The following is a 26,152-nucleotide window of genomic DNA, read 5'->3' on the forward strand; positions in this document are numbered from 1 at the left end:
TTTCTGATGTGATGGGCTGTTCATGCAAAACACCACCAGAAAACATCACCTAGGTGAAGGTACTCTCCATCCAACACTGTTCAACCAGAACTTGGGATGTAATTCATCATGGCAGAAACCTATTTGGCCATCAGTTGTCTGAAATGTATTAGAACAACCCATCTATTGTATAGTTCCCACACTGAACGACTTATTTAGATGTGGAAGGGCTGAGTTACTCTTACCAGCCCACGAGGCTCCCAGTGTTTTGCTGGGTGGTCCATCAAAGCCTTCAGTGAAAGGGAAGCTCTGCAAACATTGGTGGAGGGATGGATTCCTGGTAGAGTCCTCCTCTGAAAGAGCCCTGTTAGGATGAGCTTTGCCCAGCCACGGTTGTTACAATACCACTCATGTTTTCAGATAGCAGGAGTGTAAGTGGTGGCACTGATAACTTTCCTTGCCCCCCTTTCCCTCAAGACCTAATAACATTTAAGTATCATGCCCCCAGCACCCACTGCCCAGCATGGATGCAAGCAGCAGTCTTGCTACAAAGGACATGTTGGCATGGTGATGCTGTCAAGCAGGACAAGTGTCCTCAGAAATACCCAACAGCTTTGGCTGGGTGAGTTAACAGCTTCGTAAAAGCAGAAAGCAAATGGACCTTCCCTGCATGGGCTGTTCCCAGAGCAGAGGAACCTCTGAAATGTTTCTCCTGATGTCTGGTACCATCCACACTACTTGCATTCTATCAGGTTTATCCATGCTCACCCTTCTGAGGAAGGCAAATGTTGTTAGCCTTGTTAGACAGAACTGAGAGGTTTGAGAGGAAGAGGATGATGTAGCTTCATCATAAACAGTAAGACCAGGACTGAACAAAACCGTGTAGGACACCAATTTCACCTCATATACTCCATCTTCCTTTCTGGCTTTACTTTGCCCATCATCTACCCTGACAGCTTGTAGACATCATATTCATGGTGACAAAAACCTGAAAATGCTCAGAGAAAGGCCACTGCTTGGACACTGGCTGACATTTGTATCCAGACGGAGCATGACCGAGCTGACACATCAGCCCCAGGGGTCTTCAGGCTCCTTAAGCCCGGGAAATCCTGTAAATCTGGTTTCTAGCATGGACTATGGTGAGTTAGTCTGATCCTGAGGTTGACCCCAGTTCCACAGCCTGCTGAGACACTATCTCAGATGTATCCATGTTACATGGGCATCTCTGGCAAAGCTCTGAGTTGCCTGAAGTAGTATTGTAAGCACCAAACTCCCCACACTACTCCATGGCCCCTGAGAAAGCCAGGTAGGCTTTCCTAAATAATAGTCCATGAGCCCTAGAGCCAACATGGTGTTACAAAATCCTTGTAATTAATTATTGTTGTTAGTCCCTTTCAGAGCTCAGTCCACATCTCTTTCAATGCTCTTGATCGCTGCGGGCATGAACAAACACTTGTCCTATTTATCACTTGGGGGTTTTTATCGCTAGCACTAGAATAAAAGGTCTATTTATTTGTACTTCATCAGGAAAAAAGGACCCCAGAAACCAATTTTGTTAGGTACTGCATGGACAAAGCCAAAAGAGATTCCCTGTCATGAGCAATTTACAGACTGACTGTATGATGACACATCAGGGAATGGGTAAGGACAGCAGGAATGGATGATGAAAGTTGGTTGTCTTGGTCACAGAGGTGAGACAAAGCCATAACTTCACCTTCAGCACCTGGCATTTCCAAATGAAAGTCAGAGCAGGCATGGGACTGATGTGAGCTCCAGTGCCTGGAGTCAAAGTGAATTCTTGGCCTATAGTTCTGGATGAAGATGGTGGAAAAACAGTTGCAAATCTGTCTTTATTTAAGAGTTTTCTTATGAGGGAAAGAACAGAGAAAAAGGATGATTAAGTGGAAATTTTAGGAAAATTTTGGGGTTGGTATGTTTCCCTAACTAAAGCAGACATCATATCAGAAAATTTCACAGGATTTGGAAAAGTGAAGATTTCAGGAACCTCTTTCAGCATAAACTTCAGCAGTGCTTTGTGACCACATCTATAGCCTCTACCTGGAGAAAAACCTCCAGCAAAACAGAGTCAGTCAAGTGAAAAAATTCTGTTCTCCTTCCTCTAATAGACCTTTTTAACCAGGATTAGAAGCATAACTCAGATGTGAGGACGTATCACCACCGCTACATGACTCAGAGCCCCATATTTCCCTGCTGCCAAAGCAACAATTTTTAGTTCCCCCGAAATCTAAATCCAGACACTGCTGGGTCAGCTTTCTTTGGGTTCAAGGAGGAATCGTATGCATTTATCAAATGGAAATCATTGAAAGAAATCACAGAAACAACATCTGGCTCAGAGACTCCTGAGCTGAAACTGGTCATTTGCAATTAGATACAGGGAGAAAGTACTGTAAACACTCATTTGTCTTCCAGATCATCTCCCAGCTTTCAGTGCCTAATGATCATACGGAGGACTAGACTGAGCTTTGGTCTGACACATTAAAGCCACCCCTATGTTCACCTTTGAGGACTACAAATCAAGGTCAGCTTACAAGGAGCATTACTTACCAGTAACAGTGAGATGTATGCAAACAAGACTGCAGCCACAATCAGGATAACAAGAGACCAGAGAAACCAGAAGCCCAGGTTCCCATAGTTATACCTAAAAATAAAACAAAAAATACTGTAAGAATGTTTTTGGTTAGCATGTGGACTAGAGTGGACCAACAGTCCTCTTCCTTGAAATTCTGAAATTTTCTAAGCAATAAAACAAAGAAAGGCAGAGGAATAGCCTATGCTGTAACATGCAAAAGTGATTAGGAGCCTCCTTCCCAAAATCCCTGATTGCATCAACCATCAGACTAAAACACATTATTATACCTTTCTTTTCCATAATATTTGAGCAGCTTTAATTTACTTTTAGGGACCAGATTTGCATAACTGTTGCCTACGTAGTACAGAAAGAAAAGATGTGCATGAATCCCTGATTATTATTTTTTACTTTTGAATTTGGGAACATGGAATTCTCTTTCAGTGAGATAGCTGGTGCAATGCCTCTGATTCCAGCCACTATATTTCTTCATATGGAATTGGGGAGAAAGGGAAGGAGGAAAAGAAAGCCTCAGAGAAGGAAAGAGTCATTTAGTCCCTTCCATTCACAATTTTTGTGACGATGATTCTCTCCTTTCTCCTAAATTCACACTTAAAATTTTTAGGTGTACCCAAGCAAAGACCAAGCCTCAGCACTTCCAGAGTCACTGGACATTCAGTTTGGATGCTGTAACCAAGAGTTTAAGGTGCCAAATCTTTGCTTCATGGCTAAAGTTCCCTGTTGCACCACAGCTGCTCTGGAGGGTGCTCATCCCTTCCCAGTCATCCTAGTGACTGGCCAAAGGGGTGGGAGAGGAGGAAAAGATGTTACTTACCAGTCAAAGCTGTTGTAGTCATTTTTACCTTCACCCCAGGTGTACAGAAAGACCAGAGAAAAGCAGAAAGCTGCAACGAGCAATGGGAAAAACATGCATTCCCGCTGGAGAGGGAGAGGAAGGACAAGCAGTCAGAGCTATGGCCAGCCCAGAGCAATCAAAGCAAATGGCAGGTACTTTCAGACTGTCCCTAAACATATGTAGCTGGGTTTTGGAATTCTAACTGAAGTAAATATGGAGAGGAATTCCCATCCTGTCCCTTGTAACCAGGACAACCTCAAAAACATACTCTGTACTACTCGTTCTCATGGAAAACTCATTACTTCCCAAATGTACGGGATTTTAACTGCCTCACGTGAGAGGAAATTGCACAGTAGAGCAACCTTCTTCGCAATTCTTACTGCCCACCCAACCTTAATGTTACTTCTTTAATTTGATTCTATGGCTTTGAGATGTTTCACTGGCCAGGAGAGGTTGGTGCAAACTCCACCTTTATTATCAGACAAATTGAGCCTGCCACAGAAGCAGCAATTCATCAAGCATTTAGAGCAAAACCTAACAGCCCAACAGATCCCAGCGGACTCCAAATGGTATTGGGCTGGGATTCCATGTCACCAAGTCTGCCCCAGTACAGAAATCCAAGTCTGTGCTGACTTTGAGCTCACGTACCACGTTGCAGCAGCATTTCCCAGGCTCAGTCCTTTCGCGCTGGTACCGCTTCCACCGGCAGCTGTAGAAACCAGCCAGGCAGGAGACAAAGGGCTGGTGCTCATACCTCTGCAGCAGGTGCCGACGGACCACCTTCAGCTTCCCAAACTTCAGCCTCTTGAGGCTGGTGGGACTGGCCTCCATCTGAGTGGCTTTATCTCATCCTCCTCCTGAAACACAAGTTTCATGGGGAGACTGTTGAGTAAGCTTTCCATATCTGAGAAAAGAGAGAAAGCTCCCCCAAGCAGATGCTGAGACCAGCAGGAAGCGATGCTGAGGACATCCCACCTAATTTTATATACCAAAATGAGATGGCCAGCTAAGAAGGACGGTCACTGCAAATCCTCTTAGCAGTCAGTGGTGCCACCGGTTGTAACTTAGGGACTCTGAGTCACCTTTGATGGTCTACCTATGCCTCTTTTTGCCTATACAGGAGGTTCTGGGAAATGAATTCATTAACTTAAGCACATTTCAAATGATGTCATGTGAACCTGAATCTAGGATTAGCTATGGGAATTATTCAGCATCACTGTGACCTGTTTGAAACATGCTATCAGTTTAACTAGCTCATGTAGAAAAGGCACTAAACACCCACAGGTACACAGCTCTCTTATCCTGGCAAAACTGCAGCACTGCAGAGACTGATCCCTTAAGAAATAGTTATTACCTGGCTGAAACAACTTTACTTGGAAGAGATTTTCAAGTGTAGAAAGACCAGCTGCAAAGATGTACATGTGGGAGATCTATTCATAATCATAAATAAAAACAAAGAACTTGGTGGTAAATTGCAAGCAGTGTAGTTACAGTGAAGCAAATAGCACAGGGACTAGTGCTGGGCGAAGAGTGGTTCACTCAGCAGGGCACTACTGAGACATCAAGGAAAGATTTAGGAAAACAGTTCTGTGTGGGCATGTAAAGAAGCCCCATTACACAGCTCCTCTGGAGCTGAGTTAGCCAGAGATGTTTTTCTGTTGCATTAAAAGTGCCATCACATTCTTGAGTCCACATGAACCATGTTCCAATCCTGGAATACTTGCTGCAAAATCCCAGCTTAGGACACAAGATTTCCCTGGTTTTTCAGATGTAAAAATAATAATTTAAGAGGAAGAATAAACAGTTTGCTGCACTATACACATGGATGAAACAGACATATAAAGGGTTTGGAAATAACTCAGATCCCAGTGTGACTTTGAGGAAATCAGTGCATAAATCCTTGCAGGCTGGCACATCCAAACAACTGACCAATTTGCAGAAAGCACAAAAAACTCAGAGACATATCAGACACAAGTTAAAACAGAAAAGACACTCCCCTCATACCCTTTCCAAATGCCCAGCCTATTGGCAACTGGAGTACAAGGAAAGAGGATGAAAGGGAAACAAAAAGGGGGTTCAGCTTGGACCAGTACTTATTATGCAGCAGTAAGAATGTCATGCCCTGAATGCCTTCCTGAGACAGATGTGTCTGTCCATCCAGGACAGTCATAGGGAATCATACACACTTGGATGTGGTGGGGTCAAGCCATCCCTAGAAGCTCAGCAGTAGCAGATCCTGGCACCAGCAAGTCACCCTTAGTAAAAAATTGATGCCAATCTCATGTGGCAAGATGGTGATCCTGCTCTAGATTTCCCAGAGCACAGCTGGGGGGATGTGGTACAGATAACATCTGATCCGGCTGGTTTCATCAGCTGGCCTAAAGTACACCTGGCATAAACCCAGCAATTGTCAAGTAACAACAGCCACAGCTTCTGGATATATTTGAGCCTTCAGAGCTCTTACCAGAAGGTTGTCACATGCCATAGGATTGCAATATTTTTTGCCTCCTAAAAGGATCCCCAAAATATGAGTTCCCGTATCCATTCTTGGATCAGCATCCATTCTTGCTCAGCCCTTCTCCTTCAGCAATAGGAATTCAGGATACTGGACCAAATCCATTAGTTTTGCTGTAAAAGGGCCATGAGGTTTGTTACTCACATTCCCAGGTGTGGGTACAAGGCTCACACATCAATATTTGTCTATCAGCACACAGGATTTGACAGGAAAACAGATTATGGAGATCCTGAAACACTGCCCATACCATCTGTCTGGCTACAGCAGCACGCCAGGTGCTAAACCTAGGCGTTAGTTTACCCCTCATGAAATTGTCAGTGATGGAGATCCCACCATCTCTCAAGACAGACTGAACAAGTCCCAACTCACTTTATAATTAAAAGATGGCAGGTTTTTTCCCAGCGTCTTGTCCCCTGTATTACAGTTAAGGACATTACTTCATGCCTTGTTTGTCATAGATACAGTGAACAGCTTCAACTCTTCCTCTGTTAGGTATTACATGTACTCACATATGGATGTCTCTTCTTAAGCCTTCTCTGGCCTCAACTATCCCAGCTTTTCTAGTCTTTCCTTGTAGTTCATGTTTCCTCCTCTTGAGACTGTCCTTGTATGGAGTGGACAATCACCTGCTATTTGGGATTGCTGTGGCCATTCCCATGGGTTTTGGCACACAGTAGCCACAGTCTGTCCAGGTGACACCTGTGCACCCATAGCACAGGCTACTCGATACCTGCAGCATCCAGTTTCTTTCATGCATCAAACATCATCTGGCCTTGAGCTTCTGAATGATTAAATAATTCACTCTGGACTCACCCCCAGCAGAAAGGGAAAGGTGTTTTCAGCTTCATCACACAATGACAGAATTGTTTGGAAAGAATCTTAAAGATCATTCCACTAGACCAGGCTGCTCAGAGTCCCATCCACTCTAGCCTTGAACACTTCCAGGGATGTGGCGTCCAAAACTTCTCTGAGCAATATTAGAGCTTCATCTCAGAGTAATTATGACACCATTATAATTAAGAATTTCATTACCTGCCTTAGTCTTTCCAATGAAGTCACCTCTCCAAGCCTGTGTGTTACTGGGAAAGTGACACCTCATTGCAGCAGAGCCTGGGGAGCGAGGGAGAGACAAACACAACCTCCTGTCCACAAGCCCCTCCACCAGCCTCCGGTTTCCCCAAGAACATCAGGCTGGCCAAAGAAGAGCAAAAAAAGATGCCTTTATCTCTGGCATCCCCTGACTCTCCATTGACCCTGTCATCCAAGCAGTATCACTATGGCAATAACACCTTTCAGTATCAAGGGACTAAAATACCATAACTTGTCCCCTGCTTTCAGCTCTAGCTTCTGCTGGCATCCATCTATCCCTCTTTTCCTATCCTTTCCCTTTTTGCTTTCCAGAGACCTTTTCCCTCCTCTCCCAGCCCCCAACAGACAGCGTGATCTGACTCAGTTGCTCCTTTGAAGCCTGCAAAGGGCCAAAGAATTCTACAAAGGCGATAACCTCGGACTGAAATTTTATCTCGTCGAGTAGATAGGACAGATGTTCTCTAGCATATCTCCACTCAAGTAAATGGAGATATAAATGGAGACCCTATAGCACTTTCCAGTACCTAAAGGGGTTACTATTGTGCTGGAGAGGGACTTTTCACAAGGGCATGGAGTAACGGGACACGAGGGAACTGCTTCGGACTGAAAGGAGGTAGGCTGAGATTAGATCTTAGGAAGAAATATCGGTGAGCTCTTGTCCAAAGCAGAAAACATCCTGTCAATTCCCAGACCATATTTGATCCAAGGCTTCTGCTCCCTCTGGGCATACAGGGCTCACCTAGCAAATGGGAGCCGTTGAGCAGCTCTGCCCACAGCTTCAGGGACTGCTGGGTCTCTGCTGAGGAATGAAGCACAAGACATGGTTGAGGCACTAGACAAAAGGTGATGCTTGCATGGAGATGCAAAGGAAAGAATTGACAGGGAGAGGGAAGACCAAGGACAACTCAACAAATTCGAGGCTGTTTCACTCTAATGGCAGTGACTCCTAAGAAGAGCCCATCTCCCTCTACAGCTCTGCAAGGTTCATGTATTGCAATGCATTTACACTGTGCTGTTGCTGGTATCAGCAAACAGTCCAGTGGCAACTCCTAGGACAAGTCCAGGAGAAATCCCTCTTAGATGTGCCAGGTCTTACACGAGAATGAGGAAAACAAAAACAGACACAAGGACAGTCAGAAGAGTGCTTCTCAGTTAAAATGTACTTATATCTCCAGGCACTCCATTGTCCTCTTTATATGTGTCCTTCCAAACAGGCATCACTCCTCCCCTTCTACCTCTGCATATTTTCCCTGGTCTCTGCCCTCGGGTTCATCTCCATCTTCTCAAGTAATTGTGTTCCATTTAACACAAGCTCCCTCCTCACCACTCAGCCACCTTCCAGGTTCTCCATGACCCTCTGTCCCTTGGTTTCATCCTTCATGGCTTCATCCGTAGTAACCAATTGCCAGTCTGCTGCCACAGCAGGGAAATGGCAATTAAAAGCCATAAAAACATTGCAACACCCAAGGTCCCGGCTGAATCTGCAGAGCCTCAGACCACATCAAACACTGATACATTTGAATTCACAGCATCTGATCCCAAGAAAGATAATATCCCAGCAACTGGGCCCAACCACCACCTAAGGGGCAAACAACACCAAAACAAATGAGAGATGCAGAAGCCAAAAAAAACAGTTCAGTCCTTGGCAGGACTTAGCAAGAGGCTTCACAGTCCTTGCATCTAGATTTGAAGCGCAGTTCTTTTAAAATTCAGAGATTGTCTGCAATTCCTGTCCATCTTTACCAGGCAAAGTTAAGTGGATAGAGAAGGGAAACAGCAAACTTGCATCCATTCACTGGAAAAGCCATGGGAGCAAAAAGCAAGCAGGTAAATACGCATCAGTAGGATGGCAAAGTTTAGGACTCCTTAACAAGTGAGGCATGAAAGCAGTAACATATGTTTTTCTGCTCCATAAACCCCAGAGACTTCAGGTTTTTCTATGGCAAACAGAGACTTTGCTCGCAGATAAGAGTCCCCATAATCGCGGGCAGCCAGACAGAGCTGCTGCTTTCTCACTGCTTGGCAGAGTGAGGAAAAGCATGGGAAATAGCCTGGGGGGATGAGAGAGGAAAGAGAAGGAAAGAAAAATCAGGAAACATGTTCAGCCACACAGCCTGAATGCTGAAAGCACTGAAAAGAGGAACCTGCTTGAGAGGCTAGTGCATAGGCAAGGATTAAAAACCTGCGTCGTTTTGGGTGCTGGGGATGGAGCTTTCATCTTCCAAGGGGCAAAGGTACGGCAGCCAAATCTGGCATTGCCCTGTAGCTTTTTCCCTTCGGGCCTCTTGAGCATTTCTTTCCTTTTCCCTGCACGGAGGCGTCCCCCACACCATACCTAACAACGCAGGGGGTTGCAAGCCACTGCCGGCGAGGCGGCAGCAGCGGCGGCCGAGGTACGGCCGGGGGGACGGTCGGTCAGCTCAGGCCGTCCGAGGGGGAACAACTCGCTCCAGCCCGAGCAGCAGCAGCAGGAGCGCAGGGCACCCGCAGGGCCGGGAAGCTCCGGGAGCCCCGCGGCGGTTTCCAACCGGCCCGGGCAGCGCGAGCCGCGGGGCCGCGGGCGGGGAGCGCCGCGGGGCTGGCGCGGGGGTCTCTCGCGGGCAGCGGCTGTTCCAGCGGCTGTTCCAGAGGTTCTCCCAGCGGCTGTCCCAAGCAGTTATCCCAGCGGTTCTCCTAAGCGGTTGTCCCAGCGGTTCTCCCAACAGTTATCCCAGCGGTTCTCCCAGCTGCTGTGCCAGCCAGGGCGCTGAGGTGCTCCAGCACCAGCAGCAGAGTCCGTTTCCACAGATGCCTCGAGCCGAGACGACCAAGAAGGGACCTCACCTCTAAGTGTCTGTGGGCAGGGTGACAAGAGGATGGAGCCAGGCTCCTCTCGAGACACTGATGCGCAGGAAGTTCCACCTGAGCAGAAGGAAGAACTTCTTTACTGCTCAGGAACAGGTTGCCCGGAGAGGTTGTGGAGTCTCCCATTGGAGATATTCAAGAACCACCCAGTCCTGCATTGTGCTCTAGGGTGATGCTGCTTGATCCGTGCGGTTGGACCAGATGACCCACTGAGGTCCCTTCTAGCCTGACCCATTTTGATTTCATGATTCTGTGGTTGCAGACTCTTTCCAGATCTTACAAATACATTTCCCAGTTCACTGCAAGAAGACAGTTGGGCAAAAAATTACATAGGCAGCAGAAGTCACATGAGGGACATGGAGATGGTCATTTCTCAGCCCCTGAGCACGGCCAGCTTCTCCTAAGGATCTTGGTGGTGTAGAAAGTAGAAAGGAGTGATGCCCACTCTGCCCATTCCACTGTTTCCAAGGGGATTGGAGAGAAAGTGAACCCCATGCCAGAGCTAGGAGATTCCTTGAACCTGAGCTGAGCCTCTCAAGTACCTGCAGCTCGTTAGCCTGGAGATTCCTGCCACCACGCTTTAGGGCATCACTTCCTGATCTTTCCTCTGGGATTCTTTCACAGCATCACACCATCAGAAGCAAAGGAATAAAACCTCCTGGTAAGCTGCCAGTTGATCACTGTCACCATGAGCTGCACACATCTTGCCACTAGCCAGAAAGGCCAACAAAGAACATCCCTTTAACCTGCATTTCTACCCTACAGTCTGCCCAAGGCTCTGGATCACAGTCTAGGATCCCTTTTATTTGACTATCATCTGCCTTCAGTTCTTTTTCAGGAAATTAATGAGGTGTAACCCAGGAAATGAAAAAAGATGAAATAAAATAAAGATAGTCAAAACCTCCCTATGATAAAGAACATAATCTATATCCTCTCCCATGCAGATGATAATTATAATTAATCAGTGCAACCTTCTGCAGTTTCTTGATAAGCCCTGGCCTAGGATCCCTGTACCAGGGAGTGGTACAGCCTGGGACAAACACGTGCAAGGCATGTCTCGTGCATTGCTTATCTGTTGGCTTCTGAGGTGGAAGAACACAGCCATTAGCAGAAAGAAACAACAGGGCTTAACATGGGAAACAACCAACAGATGTGGATGTAGAAGGGGTTAACAAGGAATTACAGCTCCTGCGACTGCAGGGACAACGCTTCTCCATTCCATTTGTTGTGGTACACAAATGTTTTACTGCAACATTTGTTGTAGTACCTCTAACAGGCAGTGGCTGTGGCTTCCAAAGACATGAAGAGATTTTCACCAAAGTTCATGCCCTACCTTTTGCAACATCCCACCACATTTTGAACAGACAAAAATAAACAAGCTCATTTCAAATAAATACTGCCAAAATCCTGTATCTATTACACAGGGTCTTACCCCATCACAGAGGACATCCAGCAGGAGCTGTGCTGGGAATGGGTAGTGCGCCCTGCTCAGCCACAAGTGCCTCAGCTGTGGGTGCATGCTTTAAGGCAAGATCTTCTCAGGCAACCAATCGATCTTCTGGGGTCAATTTGAGAAGCCCTTGAGGAGCCCCCATGGCTAAGAATGAGAGATATGGGTTTGGAAACGCTGCTGCAGCCCCAATTTTCTAAACATACTCCTACATGGTGAAGCAAGCCTTGCTCCAAGGTGAGATCTATTCACCTTGAAACAAAACCCAACATCAGCCATGAGAATTTAGCATACAAAAGGCGTCTTAATCCCTGGTTTTATTCCAGAGTGATCACCATAGAAAATAAAGCTGTAAAGTTGAAACACATTATTGCACAAGGCACATTTTTCCTCTCCCAAATCCTTTCCCCAGGATTGTTTAGAGTCTATTTCTTCAAGATGCCTCTCTCAAGAGTCTCACATGATCAGAGGACAGCAGCACATCTCCTGTGAAGACAAACTGAGAGAGTTGGGGCAGTTATTGACTTTAAACTGAAAGAGGCTAGGTTTACATTAGATATTAGGAAGAAATTCTTCACTGCGAGGGTGGTGAGGCACTGGTACATGTTTCTCAGAGAAGCTGTGGCTGCTCCATCCCTGGAAGTGTCCAATGCCAGGCTGGATGGGGTCCTGAGCAACCTGGTGTAGTGGAAGGTGCCCCTGCCCATGGCAGAGGGTTTGGAATGAGATCATCTTAAGTATCTTTTCAAACCATTTTATGAGTCTATGTTTGGAGGATGTTTGCCCTCAATGTGCAATCCCCAGAGATGGCTCATTATTCACAACCACTTGCAGAATCCTTGTTTAATCATACTTATCATCATTAGAAATTACAGCTGTTTTTCTTCGTTTTCAAAGCACTTTGCAGGCTACATTAACAAATGTGTGCCCAGGAAATTACTGGCCAAGTCTCAGAGCATTTACAATGGGTTTTATACAAATGCTTTCAGCTTCACATGGAAACAGGCAAGGGGAAATCATCATGTTTGTAAAGGGGTCTCTAAGTGCTACAATAGATTTTCCCTCTCGCCTGCTAGGAGCAAAATGAGTGTTTTGAATAAAGCTGAATAGTTGCTTAAAAAAAAAAAAAAAAGAAAGAAAAGAAGAGGTGGAGAAAAGTTTTTTACAAATGCCATGTCTTTGGCTGGATTCAGGCATAATCTGATCCAAGTGTTCTTGGGTACATGGGCACTTTTCCAACATTGCAGAAATGAGCATGACAGACAGGTATCTTTGGCTCTGTTGGTGCCAGACCCCTCAGCAGAGCCTTTCCTCTGTTTTTGACCCTAATCAGCCTCATATATACCTCATCTATAACCCATTATCTTGGGTTATACAGCACCTCTTACCTCAGTCTTGGGTTGCCACCCCTAAAGGACAGAGCCCTTTGTGGAAGCCAGCACCCTGCCCCTCGGCAATACAGGTAAGCAGAGGCAGAAATTGGCCCCAGAAGGGATCAGGAGCAGCTACCTTCCTTCTTTGAGCACACAGAGACCTTCCATCCCTCAGCCAGATGCTGGTCCCAGATGGCAGCAGCGAGATGTCCACGTCTGGGTGTCACTTTGCTCACCCAAAGCAGGAATCAGGAGCATCGCTGAGGTTATACCTCCCCAGGTCAAGCCTGAAAACAGAGACTGAACATGACCAGTTTGGGGTGAGATGCTGCCCTCCACACTTGGGGGGGGCAAGAGCAGAAGGGAAGAGTTTTTTCTCACTGTGCCCATGGTCAGGCAGTGTCCCCAGGAGCAACGTGTGCAGTCGTTCTCAGCCAGCCCCGTGCCGCACATGGGCACAGCCCCGGGCCCTGCCCCTGGGTGGCCCACAGCTTTCTAAGAAGTCACTCTCCCACCATTGAAAAGCCACTGTGGGGAGGCAAAAAGTGCATCCATGCCTCAAAGCCTGCCTGGGCGGGAGGAGGAGGAATAAATCCCTTGGAAAAAAAAAATTTAAAAAGCTCAGAAAGGAGGGAAATATTTCTTTGAAGATATAAATCCTACTTTGTGCATTTCAGCATGCCCTGGCTTGGGTCCCTCTCTGCTGCTGGGAATGCCTAAGCAGCTCTTTGTGCCCTGCTGTTAAGGGGAGACAAGGAGATTGGGACACAGTGTGGAGGACCCTCTCCAGCCCCACAGCCCCACCGAGGGCTGTGCATCACCCCAAGCATCATCTCCAGGGGAAGACTTCATCCCTGAGTCAAGAGGGGAGAAGAAAAGAGGTTTCCAGATTGCAAACCTCTGCTCAGCAGCTCTGCAGAGCGCTATTCAGCCTGGACAAAGGACAGGGGCCCTGGACAGCCACTGTGCTGAAGACCCCAGCACTGGCCCTCCCCCAGAGTGTGGGTGTTGAAGTTCAAGCCTTGGAGCAAAAAACCCGGCAAGGAGGGGAGGAAAGGATGCTTTCCATGCCACCAGACAGAAGTTTATCCATTTAGCCATTGACAGTATCCAAATGCATGAGGGCTAGCCAGCTTTCACCATAAGAATGTGGTGCTGCTCCTTCTCAGAAAAATTATTTTCAGCTAATTAAACAATACCACAATTCTGCATAAGCCAACTCAGAAAATTCTGAACTCATTTCAGAGCAACACAATATTCTGACACACAAATCTCCTGACTTAACCTCTGACTATGGATGCAGCAGAGCCATCACCCAGAGCCTCACTTTCCCAGTTCAGGATTGTGCCAACAGTGCCACAAGATCAGCGGGTGAGGATTGTATGGTTCATTTGATTTTCATCCATCTGCTGGGGTGAGACAAGGAGTTTGCTTGGCAAAACAAGAAGATTAGCAGAGACAACCCATGGGCAGAGCCTTGATGGAACTCCTCAGGGGCAAGACACGCAGAACAGTCAGATCTGCTGGATCAGCACTCAGCAGCACTCACATTCCAGCATCCTGGAGGATGATTTCTTTAGCTGAGAACTTGGGGCAGGTGTTTTCATTCTTCCCTTGGTCTTCCTGGAGGACTGGTTAGAATCATAAATCATTAGGATTGAAAAGCCCTCTAACATCAAGTCCAACAATTAACCCAACACTGTCAAGCCTACCAACTAAATCAAGTCCCCAAATGCTACATATACACATTTTTTCCAGGTGACTCCACCACTTTCCTGGCCAATCTGTCCCAATGCTTGAGCATCCTTTCAGTGAAGAAATTTTTCCTTACATCTAATCTAAACCTCTCATGGTGCAACTTGAGGCCATTTTCTCTCATCTTGTTACCTAGGAGAAGAGACAGACGCCCACCTGGCCACAGCCTCCTTTCAGGTGGTTGTAGAGAGTATTAAGGTGCCACCCCAGTCTCCTTTTCTTGAGGCTGAACATTCCCAGCTCCCTCAGCTGCTCCTCATCAGACTTGTGCTCCATCTCCTCTGTGTTTGAGTGGTCACCCTGATTGCCCAGAACAGCCAGCAAAAAGAAATGGGCACAACTCAGCTCATGCAAGGGCAGATGCCTAAATAGGCCAGATGAATGGCCTCACACACATCCAGAGTGCCAGAGCATGAGCCCAGCCCAAAATGAGAGGGAATTCATTGCTTAAACCCAGCAAGCCCTGCCAGTTCACCTTCAAGGAACTTCTGCATCCTGGCGTGGAAAGGACAAGGCCACAACTGCCAGGGGGGTGTCATCCTGTTGCCATACAAAGGATAGCCACAGAAATTCTGTATGTGGGGTGACATGAAGCAGTCACAGGGATCAGAGGAGGGCCCATGGGTAGGACCACATGTAAGGCACCAACAGGTTGATTGAGGGCAGTAGTACTTAACCCTACAGTGCCTCATTCTCACAGAAGGGCCAAAAACTCACTCCCCCATCTCCCCAAACAGCATTCACCATGAATTGCAAAGGGATGTAGAACAGGCCCAGCCTGTTGGTAACAGGTTGCCAGCTGGCAGCAGAAGAGGTCACAGCAGCAAAGCACTAAGATGAAGGCTGGAAAATCTGAGGGATGGAGAAGATAAAAGGGTTGGCGTCATTCACCTGCATTTCTTGCAAGGATTGGGTTGTGCTCAATGAAAAACTTCTTAAAAGCTTTGCAGGGAAAGAGAGCACTTAGGACAGAGGCACCATGACCCCACAGAACCTTTCTGACGGCTTTGAGGCATGAATCAATTAAAGCAATCACAGTGCAAAGGTTAATCAGTAGCAAGTACATCTTAAGAAGTAAGTAGTCTTTTAAAAAGCAACTGCTTTCGCCAATTCCCCCCTCCCCATTTTCTAAAGTGTCTTTTATTTCTCCAACTCTGGAGACCTTCCAAAGTAAGGTCAGTGATTAAGAGCAGCTGCCGAAAGGACCAGACTGAGTCGGTGGCGGCAGCCGGGGCTGCCGGAGCAGAGAGGACTGGACCCGTAATTGTCACAGAGGCTCAGTGCTGTAAAAATGTCTCGGGGGCTGAAAACCTTCCAGGGCCTTCCAGCCTAACTGGAGCAGATGGAAGCTGGAGAAACAAGGAATTGCTCACAGTTGCATTGGAGAACAGAGGAAAAGCTGGAGAGTAAGGCAGGGACTGACTCTAAAGCACTTCTGCACAAGCAGTGAGACTCCAGCCTGAGACTCCAGCAGGCCCACAGCAATGCTTTGAGCTGCTCCTGGACCTGCCCTGCTTGCAGATATGTGCTTCTTTCCTCTTGCACCCAAAACTGGAGCTGACATCAAAACAGCCCCCCCAGGCAGCAGCACAGCCTCATTCACACATGTACTCATTCCCCCAGCCCTGCCCTCTTTTCCTGCCTGCTGCTATTCTCGTGCTCCCTGCTGCTATTATAGCACACCACCACCACAGCTAACCTCTCACCCTGCCACCTTTCCTTGCAAGTGTTGATGAAAGAAAAGAGCTGGCACACTGTCATGGCCCCAAGAGCTTCCCTTGGCACCAGACCAGCAAGGATGAGTCCTGGGACAGGCTTTCTCATCTCTCTTGCTGCAGCATCATGTGCACTCACATAGGCCACAGCTGCTCAGCCACCAGAAAGGACTTGGGCCGTGAGCATGGAGAGTCCATCTTGACCCTGACAGCAGGTTTGCATCATGCTTAACACAACATCTTCCCTGGAGACATCAGAAGACTGGCAAGGCAAACAATGACAGGAGAAAAGGATCAATATGAGACCAGGACACAGGCATGTTCATAAAACCAATGTATCACAGAATGGCTTGGGTTGAAAGGGACCTTCAAGATCAGCTGGTTCCAATCCTCTGCCATGGGCAGGGACATCTTACTGTTCAAGCCTCTGAAATATCACTGTTTCTACTTCCCTCCTCTTCCTGGAGAGAGCAAGAAATGCAGCAAATATCAATGTCCTGCTGGTGGGGAGAATAACAGGGGACATGACCAAAGATACCCTCTGTTTACTGGGATTTTATAAAATGCCAAGCCATCAGCCACCAAAAAGCAGCCAGCTGTGAGTCCTGCCTGAATGCTGCTGGGAGAGCAGTGTCCAGCACAAGAAGAACAGGATGAGGACAAGATGCTGAAGAGAGGAGCACCTGCAGGCTGGTTGCTCAGCTCCCTCGCACCACGTGTCTGTAGCTGGAGCAGAGGGTGCAGTGTGGAGCCAAGGCTGTGCACCCTCAGGGCTCATCCTGCCGTGAAGGCACGGCCCTGGGTGCATCACAGGTCATGTCTCCAAGGTGCTCTACCCACACCAGCTCCTTTCTTTCCTTTCAGTAAGATCTGTAACACAAAGGATCTTCTCCCACCTTCTGTGCTCTCTGCTCACCTAAAACGTAGCCCAAGACTCTTGTTTGCTGCACACCACAGAGGTCTCTGGGGCAGTTCTACAGGCCGACACACAGCAGGTCACTCCAGGATGAGCCACAGACCTCTTCCTACAAGATACCCTGAGACGTGGAGTCAGGTTTGGACCACTGCAGAGCTCCCTGAAGTCTGTCCCCCATGAAAAGCCACGGAGCTGGGGCTTTGCCGATGGACAGGATCTGCTCCACGCTGGAGCACGTGGGTCTCAGCTGGTGAGTGGTAGCTTCTCAAAGTGTCTACACAAAACCAGAAAGGTTTGCCTGAAGGAGGGCCTCTGGGTTTGCAAAGAAAAGAAGGTCATTCTGTCAAAGGGCCACAAACTTCTAGAAAGAAAACCCAACAACTTTCTCTTTTATTTTAGCTGATACTTTATCACGCTAAGCGGAGCTGTATGGTAACAACTTGCACAGAGGTACATTGTGAGCTGCAGGCATTCTCACAAAAAAGCTGACACGACTAAATTTAAAAAACTGTGTTTCCATCACCAGAAATGATACATAAAGACACCATTTGCTCACCTCCTTGGTCCAATGTCATGGCATAAGGAAGTCCCAGGACTGGTTGTGAGAACAAGCTTTGTGTTTGTATTCTCTGCAAGGATTTCAAATTGCCCTGAAAATCTTGCACAACTTTTAGACATTTCAATAATAAAGTTATAAAGGAAGTGACATCTTTGTCTCCCTTCACATTCAGAACAATTTTTAATTAAAATCCAGCTGGTCTCATGGTATATTGTGCCTTTTCTTGTTGTTAAATGCAGCTTAAAATCTTTAGGGAAGAATCTGTAGGAAATTATTTCTGTTCTCTCTTGTCCTTCCACCTGGTGTCATCTCTCAGAACTTATCAGGGGAGATGCTACATTGTGAGGTCAGGATTCCCAGAGGAAGTGTAGAAGTGAAGAGAAGGTGATGTACACCACGGGCTGGACCTCCAGCTAAACAAAGTTTGCACTTTGCAACCTAAAGTTGTCCCAGTGCCAGTCCCCAGGTTCACATCTGCTCAGCGCCCGATACGGAACTAAAATTCACTCTTTCTTAGGAAAGAAAATTCCTCTGTTTCATTGCTAATTGTGGTTACGCCTACAAATAATGTGGAAGCATTCGGACAACAACAGCAGCCTAAAGCCAGGGTCAAATCCTGTTTCAGCTGCAAACCGAGCTGCTCTCCAAACAGTTGCCCATCAGAGCTCCCAGGGTGACTGCAGCATCGGGGCAGATGGTGGATTGCAGTGTTGCTTCCAGCCTTTCTAACCAAGTTGTGACTATTTACAGCTGTTCCCAGATGTTACCCTTTCACGGGTTATTTGTTCCTGAGTCAACCTCCCCGTTCACACGCTAGGCAAGCTCAGGGGAAGAAAGAGAGAGGCTCCTTTCTCCCTTTTACTATGGAAACAGCCCTTTATCCCAAGGATTGCGAATGCTCGGCCGCCGTTTCCCTCCCACCACTGCCCCAGCTACAGCGACCCCAGGAGCCACCCGCCGCTCACGCCTCATCCCGGCTCCCGTTTATCCGCTCAACAGCTCCCAGCCAACTCATCCAGCAAGGAGCCCGGGCGAAGCCGGACTGCTGAGCACCTTCTCCTCCCCAGCAAACTACCAGAAAGCCCCCTGCTCACAACTCACCCCCTTGCCTCCCCTTTTGTTATCGTTTCTCCCTGTCCTCCGGCTCCCTGGGCTTCGTCTGTCTCTTCAGCCCGGGCGGGAGCCGGCTCAATCGCCCGCTGTCGCATCCCAACCAACGCGCTCAAACATCCCCAGATAACAAAGGAAAAGTGAAAAAAGTCTCGCCGCCTCGGTGCTAACTTTCAAGGCAAGCCGGGGAGAGGAGGCAGGGGTGAAGTTCGGCAGGCAGGAGCATCTTCGAGAGTTGGGAGGGAGGAGGTAACTCACCGCGCCGTGACGCGCATGGACGGGTTATTTCTGCTTTCCGCTGCACTTGGGCGGCTCTGTCCCCTGCTTGTGACACTCCGGGACGCGAATGGTGGCACCGCTGTGTGACACCCGCTATTAGAGAGGCTGCTGGAGCCGTCCCTCCCACGGGAGGAGGGGCCATGAGAGGCTTAATAAATTCAGTCCCCAAGGCTAGAGAAATTAAAATCTCGCTATGGGACGCTGACAGGTGCTCGTGGCATGGCTCTGGGAGACACCCGGGACCTGGGGACAAACCTGGGATTGATTCATTTATCCCTTGCCCACCCAGAATAGGAGAGGTTGGTGTTTACATCCCACCTCGGCAGAATTAATTGTCAAAAGCATGGGGTTTGAGGAAATACCCCAGAGGAGATCTGGGAAAGATGTGTCATCGTTGACCCTGAGAATTAAAACTCCTGAACTTTCTCCGTGAAAATATTTTCCACTACTCTAAGCCCCAGGCAGGAATCCACTGCACCAGATTTCTGAGCAATCCTGGATGCAAAACTGCTTATTTTACTTGGGGTTTTGCATGGTGTGGAGCTTTAATATCTAAATCCTATTAGAGTTATAACTTCCTTTGAGGGGGGAGAGGGGACAGGTCCGTACAACAAAAGCAGGTTGGATTTTGTAACCTCCAATGCACCCTGGGCTTTCAGAGAGGCAAAATCCCATACTAAAGTTTCTCAGGACAGGAGGCTGCACAACCTCATGCAGCTCCTCCTGCTCCATAAAGCTCTTCACTGCAATAGAAGCTAAACAAACATCGCCTCCAGCCCTGGAGGGCTCTCTGAAACACCACTAATGCAGTTTGTCCATCCCCGTAGAGTCTCATATTGGGATTTTTCTTGTTAGAAGTAAAGACAGATCAGGGGGTCCCTCAAAAGCAAAATCAGCAAACTGCCCTTGGAAACAGAGAGGGCAGGAATGAGCAGAAAGGCTGGTCCTACACTTTTTGTGCAGTTTGTTTTATAAAGAGAAACTTTTCATTAGAAGATGAGCTGTAGAGGTTCACTCCAAAAGCTGCTGCCTGGTTCACTCCAAAACTTAAAGATGAGCAGAAGGTATAGAAGAGTTCCTCTTTAAAACAGTCTCGCTAATCCTTCCTTAGCACTTGGTCCTAAAATAACATCACTCTTCCTCGGGAACTGGGAGAATTGGAATTAAATAAATGCAGGAACCACAAGACGTGAAGGTAGAAGCAGCTGGTTCTGTTGCTGGTGGTTCTCCAGCTAACACAGGGCTGTGTGGGAACCTCCAGAAAAATTAGTCTCTTTGTGGTCTAATTCCTGGAAATCTGATAAACAGGGCAGGAAAGGGTGAGATTTAGAAGACTGGTGGCACTAAGGAGATTTAGGAAGCAGCAGCTTTTCCAGGTACCCTGCAGTTTTAATCTCCTGAGTTGATCCACTGGATTTTTCTCCTTATGTATTTGGGCCGTGTTGAGCCCAGCTTTGTCATGGGGCCACACTGAAGTCCCGAAGGTCCAAGACAAGGGGAAGCATGGCATGGGGGTGTCCTGGAAGGCTTAAGGAGTAGTGGAAAGCACAGAGAGCCAGAGAATTTTGCTCTGCCTTTGAAGACAGTAGTAAGGTCAGCAACAAAAATAAGTTCTGAAGGGCCTTCACCATCACCCCTATTCAGGCTGCCGTTCTTCCAGCTGCTGCCTCCTCATGGTGTGGATGAACCCCAAGGGTTACATGAAGGTAAAGGGACAGGGCTGAGCAACATCATCAGCCCAAAAAAAAAGTTCCTTCAGTGGAGGTAAGAGCCTGAAAAATGAAAAAGCTTATTAAAAGCACTACCATAGTCCTACTTCCTAACAAGCGAAGAAAATCCTAAATATCTCTATTCTCTGCCCTAAAATATTCCTGTGGTTTTGCTTTCTTCTGGGTATAGATGTGCAAAGCATTCAGCATCAGTTTGCTCTCCAAACACCTGGCAAACGACTGATCAGCTGGGCAGACACTGCTCTGGCTTCAGTATCTTCAGCTCAGAGTTCACCAGCTTATCTCAAGCACAAAATCTTCACCCAATGTTCCAGTCAATGTCCTAGACCTGCCAGAAACTGGGAATAAAGGCAAGCAAGGGTCTACTGGAGCCCTGCCACCAGCAAGCCCAGCCTTGGAGATTATGAGTCCACAAAGGAAATATCTGCAAGGAACTGGTGCTCTACAAACCCTCTCCAAGGGGAGAGCAGGGCAGGTCAGCCTTGAACCCAGTGAGTTTTGCCTCTGTTTGTGTCAGGGGAAGATAAACCCAGGGCAAAAATGGCACGTACAGGGAGTGGGGAGTGTGTCCCTGCCCAGCTGCCAGCCACATCATGGAGGATTTTGCTGGGAAATACAAATGTTCACACCCTCCTACCCTAAGTCCTCTCACAACACACTGCCTTGGCAGCATGAGGGGCCAGTGTGTGTCCCCATTGTGTCCCCCATCCCACACAGCACATTGGCCCAAGGAACAGCTCAGCTTTCAGAGCAGGGACTCATACAGCTAACAATATTCCCACGAGATTTGTGATAGAAATGGCACAGTTTACGGCAGTTCCAGGGAAGATGAGGGGGGTGGAGGGAGAAGGAGGTGACCTGAACTGATCCAAGCTTCAGACCCATAGCCAGGGAAGAGCAGCATCTGCTTTTTTTCAACAAGTAGTATCCGACCAAAAAGCAGAAATGTCAGTCCCTGGAGGCACACAGGATGGGCTGAGAGGGAAGAAAGGGACCCTGGCCAGCTCCAAGCCCCATCACAAGAGAGCAGAGACTCCTCCAGCCCCTCAACGCACAGCATGTCCAAGAATAAAGATGTTTACAGTCAGCTTCCCATCAAGCCCCAGAGGATGAGGCTAGTTCCCCCCAAAGTGTTGGTATGGGGAGACTCAGGGTAAAGTAGAGGCACAGTGAAAATGGGGAGCAGCAGGTTTTGCAGGATGCTGGCAAGCCTCCGTGGAAACCTGGGCCTGGCCCTGTTCCTGCATCCTGGGACATGTCCTTCACTAACACTTCTCAGGGTGCTTGGGTTGATCAGAGTGGTTTCCAAATGCACTTGCTCCCAAGAAATGCTGCTGTCCCTTCCGAAGGATGGCAGTGGCTGTGGATAATGGTGCAAAGTCCAACCAGTTGAGCCCAAGATGTGGCAGTTTCTGCTGCAGTGTGCAACCCACCCGATACAAAATGTACACCAAGAGCCAAAATATAAACTCAAAAAATCACCTCATGCATGCCAAAATGCCAGGCAAGTCCTCCCAAGTCCTGGGTCTCAACAAGCGCCTCTGAGCACTGTTTCTGGGAAAGCCACATCCCTTGGGTGGGCAGGAAGGGACACCAGGCAGATGCACCAAGAGCCTGGCTGTGAGGAACCAGCCCCTCAGCAGAAATACAGGCTGTGTTGAGTGGATGGAGGGAGCTTTTACATTGTCCTCAAAGCAGCTGGTGGGGACAAACTCTGGCTCTCACAGCTGTTGCTGCAGCAGCTCTGCTGCCCGCTCTCCCACAGCAGGGCTGGCTGCTGCTGGAGCTGGTGCAGCCTTGTCAAAAGGGAGAAAGGGACAGCCCTCACTCTTCTTCTATAGTTGGTGGCTGTTCTTGAGAGAAACAGCATCATTTGGTTCAGAAATCAGGGGACTGCAGCACACCAAGGAGGATACAGCTTGAGGTACCCCGAGAGGCCAAGGGACTTCCAGAGGGGAAAATCATGCAAGGACCAGCGAGGAAGAGAAGGGTGTGATAAAACATCCCTCAGCCAAATTTTTCTGTGTCCAAGAAATGTGATGTGGCAAATGGTGAGGGAGGATCATGACAGATCTCAGGAGTGAAGCACTTCAGAGTTTTGTTTCTTGAGCACACAGGCAGCACACACAGTTCTGTGCTGCCTCCTCTTCCTCTTTGCTTGGTGAACCTGAGGGTCTGCATTAGCCCCTGCCCTGATGGTTCCTCCCTTGAGAGTGATGGGGACATCCTGCTGCTCCTCAGTGGGGATGTCCCAGGGTAATAAAACACCCTTCAGGGATCTGAGCAGGCAAAGAGTTTTGTGGGGATTCAGAGTTGCTGTCCCATTTTGGACCAGCAAAGGTGGTTCCTACCACCTAGGCTCTTAAAACTGTGACACTTGTCATCACCAGTGTAAGTCCAGAGAACTCACTGGGTGCTTCTTACCCTTCACATGGTGGATGGCACGGGCAAGGAGACACAGGCTGGCCAGTGGGAGCCACCGTCAATGAGACCTCCCTTCCCCAGCACACCAGTGCCAGTGGTGACATTGCCTAAAGCTCCTGCACCCACTCGGGAGCACCCAACCCACTGTTCTTGTGAAAGGGGATGCCTGAACTGGCTGGTGCCTGCTCTGGGGACACTGCCATCTTTCTGTGTCCCAGCATTACCACTGATCTTGTGCTGGTCCTTCCTGAGTTGGGACCTACCTGGTGGATTCTTCATGGTGCAAAAGAGATGGGACAATTTGCAGTGTCCCCGGGTTGGGCTGTTCCCAAAGCCTGGGGGGCTTCAGAGTGACTACAAAACACAAAGGCCTTGAGTGAGAAGTAGGGTTGAAGGTTAATGTAGTTAGAAAATGTGACGAATGGAAAAAAAAGCAGTGGATGCATCTCATCTAGGAACTCGCTGTTCATGCAGCCATGAGGCTGGGGAATGAAAAGGAGTGGGACTGAGGGAACAGTCTTCCCCCCAGCTCACTGCCCCCCTGTGCCAGTCAAGACTCACTCTCCTGTCCACCTTTGAGCATTTCAACTCTCCACTGGTGAGAAAAGAGAGGATTCTTACCTGCCTGCTGTCCTCCAGGGTGTGATCCAGGCACATGTGAGCCCTGGACACCCTTACAGCTGCACACATGGACAGCACGACCATGACCTTGACCGCCACAAGAGCTGTGAGCCCCAAATTTATGCAGGTTAGTGGTTTTAGAGCACAAGGTATGGGATGAGGGATGAGCCAGGGCTCACTTCACCCCGACTGCATCCACAGGGGAAGAGCCTCTGCCCAGCAGCTCTCTCAACCCTGCCAGCCTCCGTGGCACAGTGCCCCTTCTCCTTTACCAGGCTTAACCAGTCTGTCAGAGCAGGCCTGGCCCAGCAGAAAGTCCCACCAGACCTGAGGGAAGCACAAGGGTATCAGTGAGCATTAGGGACCCGTGATGAGATGGGAGCAGAGGGCTCACACAGAACCCATGGCCTGGGAGAGCACCTTCACCTTACAAGGCTGCTGCAACTTAGAAATGTGAGAGTAACAAAGCTGAAGGTGGGGTGATCACAAGAGAACAGACATAGCAGAACACTAGATTCCACGTCAGGATGATCTCCTTGTCCATGTCTGTGTGCCCCGGCTGCCTTCAGCGTGCATCCTCCAAAAGAAACACAAAAAGTTCCTTTTTACGTTGTTCCTAGAAAACGAGCACGAAACGAAAGGACTTTTCGGTGCAGCTGCCGGGAGAGGGCATCACAGCCCCAGGAATGAGAAAGGATCAGGCAAGCCTAGCCAGCTCCCTGCTTACCGTGTTCAAGCTACAGATCCCCCTCGAAGATGAACTTGAGAACCTAAACTTGGAAGTCTTCTGGGTGCTGCTAGAAAATGAGGGGACCCAGTCAAAGCATCCTCTGCTCAAGGAGCTGCAGTGTTCCCGCAGCATATGATAAAGAACACCTTTTCTCTGTTGCTGCTGCCAGTGTATTCCTTCTCTTATCACTTATTCCCCATTTCAATCCTAAATAGACCAATACCATGCAGTTACACAGAGAATAACTGCTCCTGCTAGGATTTAGCTGCCAGTTTGCTGTGTCTGGCTCAGACCCCTCAGAAGCTGTTTTCCCCAAAGCTTTTTGGTGTCTTTCCTCCCCTGCTCCCCCTCCATAGATCAGCTGATCTAACACAAGGCATCTCACCTTGTGTCCATCTCCAGAATTATTTATCTGACTCCCCATCTATTAAGATATTAAATAAGCCTTCAATAATTATTTGCTTTTAAATTTAATTATGAACTTACCTTTAAGAAAAGCTGCCTTGGGCTCTGAAGGGTCTTCAGACAAGTTATACTTCACTGAAATCAACATCAACCATTTCTTAAAGCCTTGCCATCATTCATTTTCTAACATCTCCCACTCTCCATCCACTGCTGGGCAGCTCAACCAAGTTCATCTCAAGAGAAGAAGCCTCCATGACAGAAAGTTCTCCCCAAAAATCATGGATAGTGGTAGCTAGTTAGAATACACTATGCCCCCTCCATGGGCTAGGGGGTAGAGTCTCCAGAACACCAATCCAGTAGTATTTTTAGAGGCACTTTGTGGGGATGTATATTACCATGAGCAAAGTTTGCCTGGTACCCTGCTTTGTGAAACGTTGGAGGAGGAGTGGTTGTTCAGCCTGGAGAAGAGAAGACTCTGTGGAGATGTTAGAGCACCTTCTGGTACCTAAAGGGGCTATAAGAGAGTTGGAGAGGGACTTTGGTCAAGGGCATGCAATGATAGGGCAATAGGAAATGGCTTCAAAATAAAAGAAAAAAGTTTTAGATTGGGTATTAGGAAGAAATTCTTCACTGTGAGGGTGGTGAGACACTGGCACAGATTGTCCAGTGAAGCTGTGGATGCCCCATCCCTGGAAGTGTTCTAGGCCAGGCTGGATGGGGCTTTGATTAACCTGGGTCTACTGGAAGGTGTCCCTGCCCATGGCAGGGGGGTTGGAACTAAAGGATCTCTTAGGTCATTCCAACCCAAGCCATTCTATGATTCTCTGAAGGGGAGGTGGTGTTGGCCCAGTCAGATTTCTTGTCTTTAATGGGACAAGGACATCCAACATGGGATGCTACCACATTATGGCAAAGAGAATCACCCCAAATCCCTGCCAGTAGAGCTGCAACATTCCTCTTGCTCAAACAATGGGGCCCCCATCTTTGTCAAACACAGTTTTTGATGGGTATGTCATCTGTCCTCTGGCTTTTCTGAAAAAGACCTGGAAAAGCAATGGAAGGAAAGCAGTATTCAGCTCCAATATATGCTTTAGGCAGAGGAGATTTTACGGAGTCACATTGATTTCCTTCTTCTAGTTGGTAAAGTCCCCCATTCAAGGTGTTCCCTTGTCTCTCAGTGACGTCTCCAAAACCTGGCTCAGCACCCAGCTGACT

General features: G+C 48.1%; 1 protein-coding gene across 1 annotated transcript in view; it reads right to left on the reverse strand.

Moving 5' to 3' along the window:
- Positions 1-19,143, reverse strand: part of GDPD4 (glycerophosphodiester phosphodiesterase domain containing 4) — a 37,912-nt gene extending 18,769 nt beyond the window's left edge. The window contains exons 1-4 of the mRNA XM_038152337.1: positions 19,007-19,143; positions 4,071-4,279; positions 3,402-3,505; positions 2,545-2,638 (exon numbers count right to left, since the gene is read on the reverse strand). Coding sequence (XP_038008265.1) covers positions 2,545-2,638; positions 3,402-3,505; positions 4,071-4,253 — 381 coding nt within the window. The 5' untranslated portion in view covers positions 4,254-4,279; positions 19,007-19,143. The remainder of the gene's footprint in view (positions 1-2,544; positions 2,639-3,401; positions 3,506-4,070; positions 4,280-19,006) is intronic.
- Between the last annotated feature and the right edge of the window lie 7,009 nt (positions 19,144-26,152).

This window comes from Motacilla alba, chromosome 1, assembly GCF_015832195.1.
Source record: "Motacilla alba alba isolate MOTALB_02 chromosome 1, Motacilla_alba_V1.0_pri, whole genome shotgun sequence".
NCBI classification, from domain to species: Eukaryota; Metazoa; Chordata; class Aves; order Passeriformes; family Motacillidae; genus Motacilla; species Motacilla alba.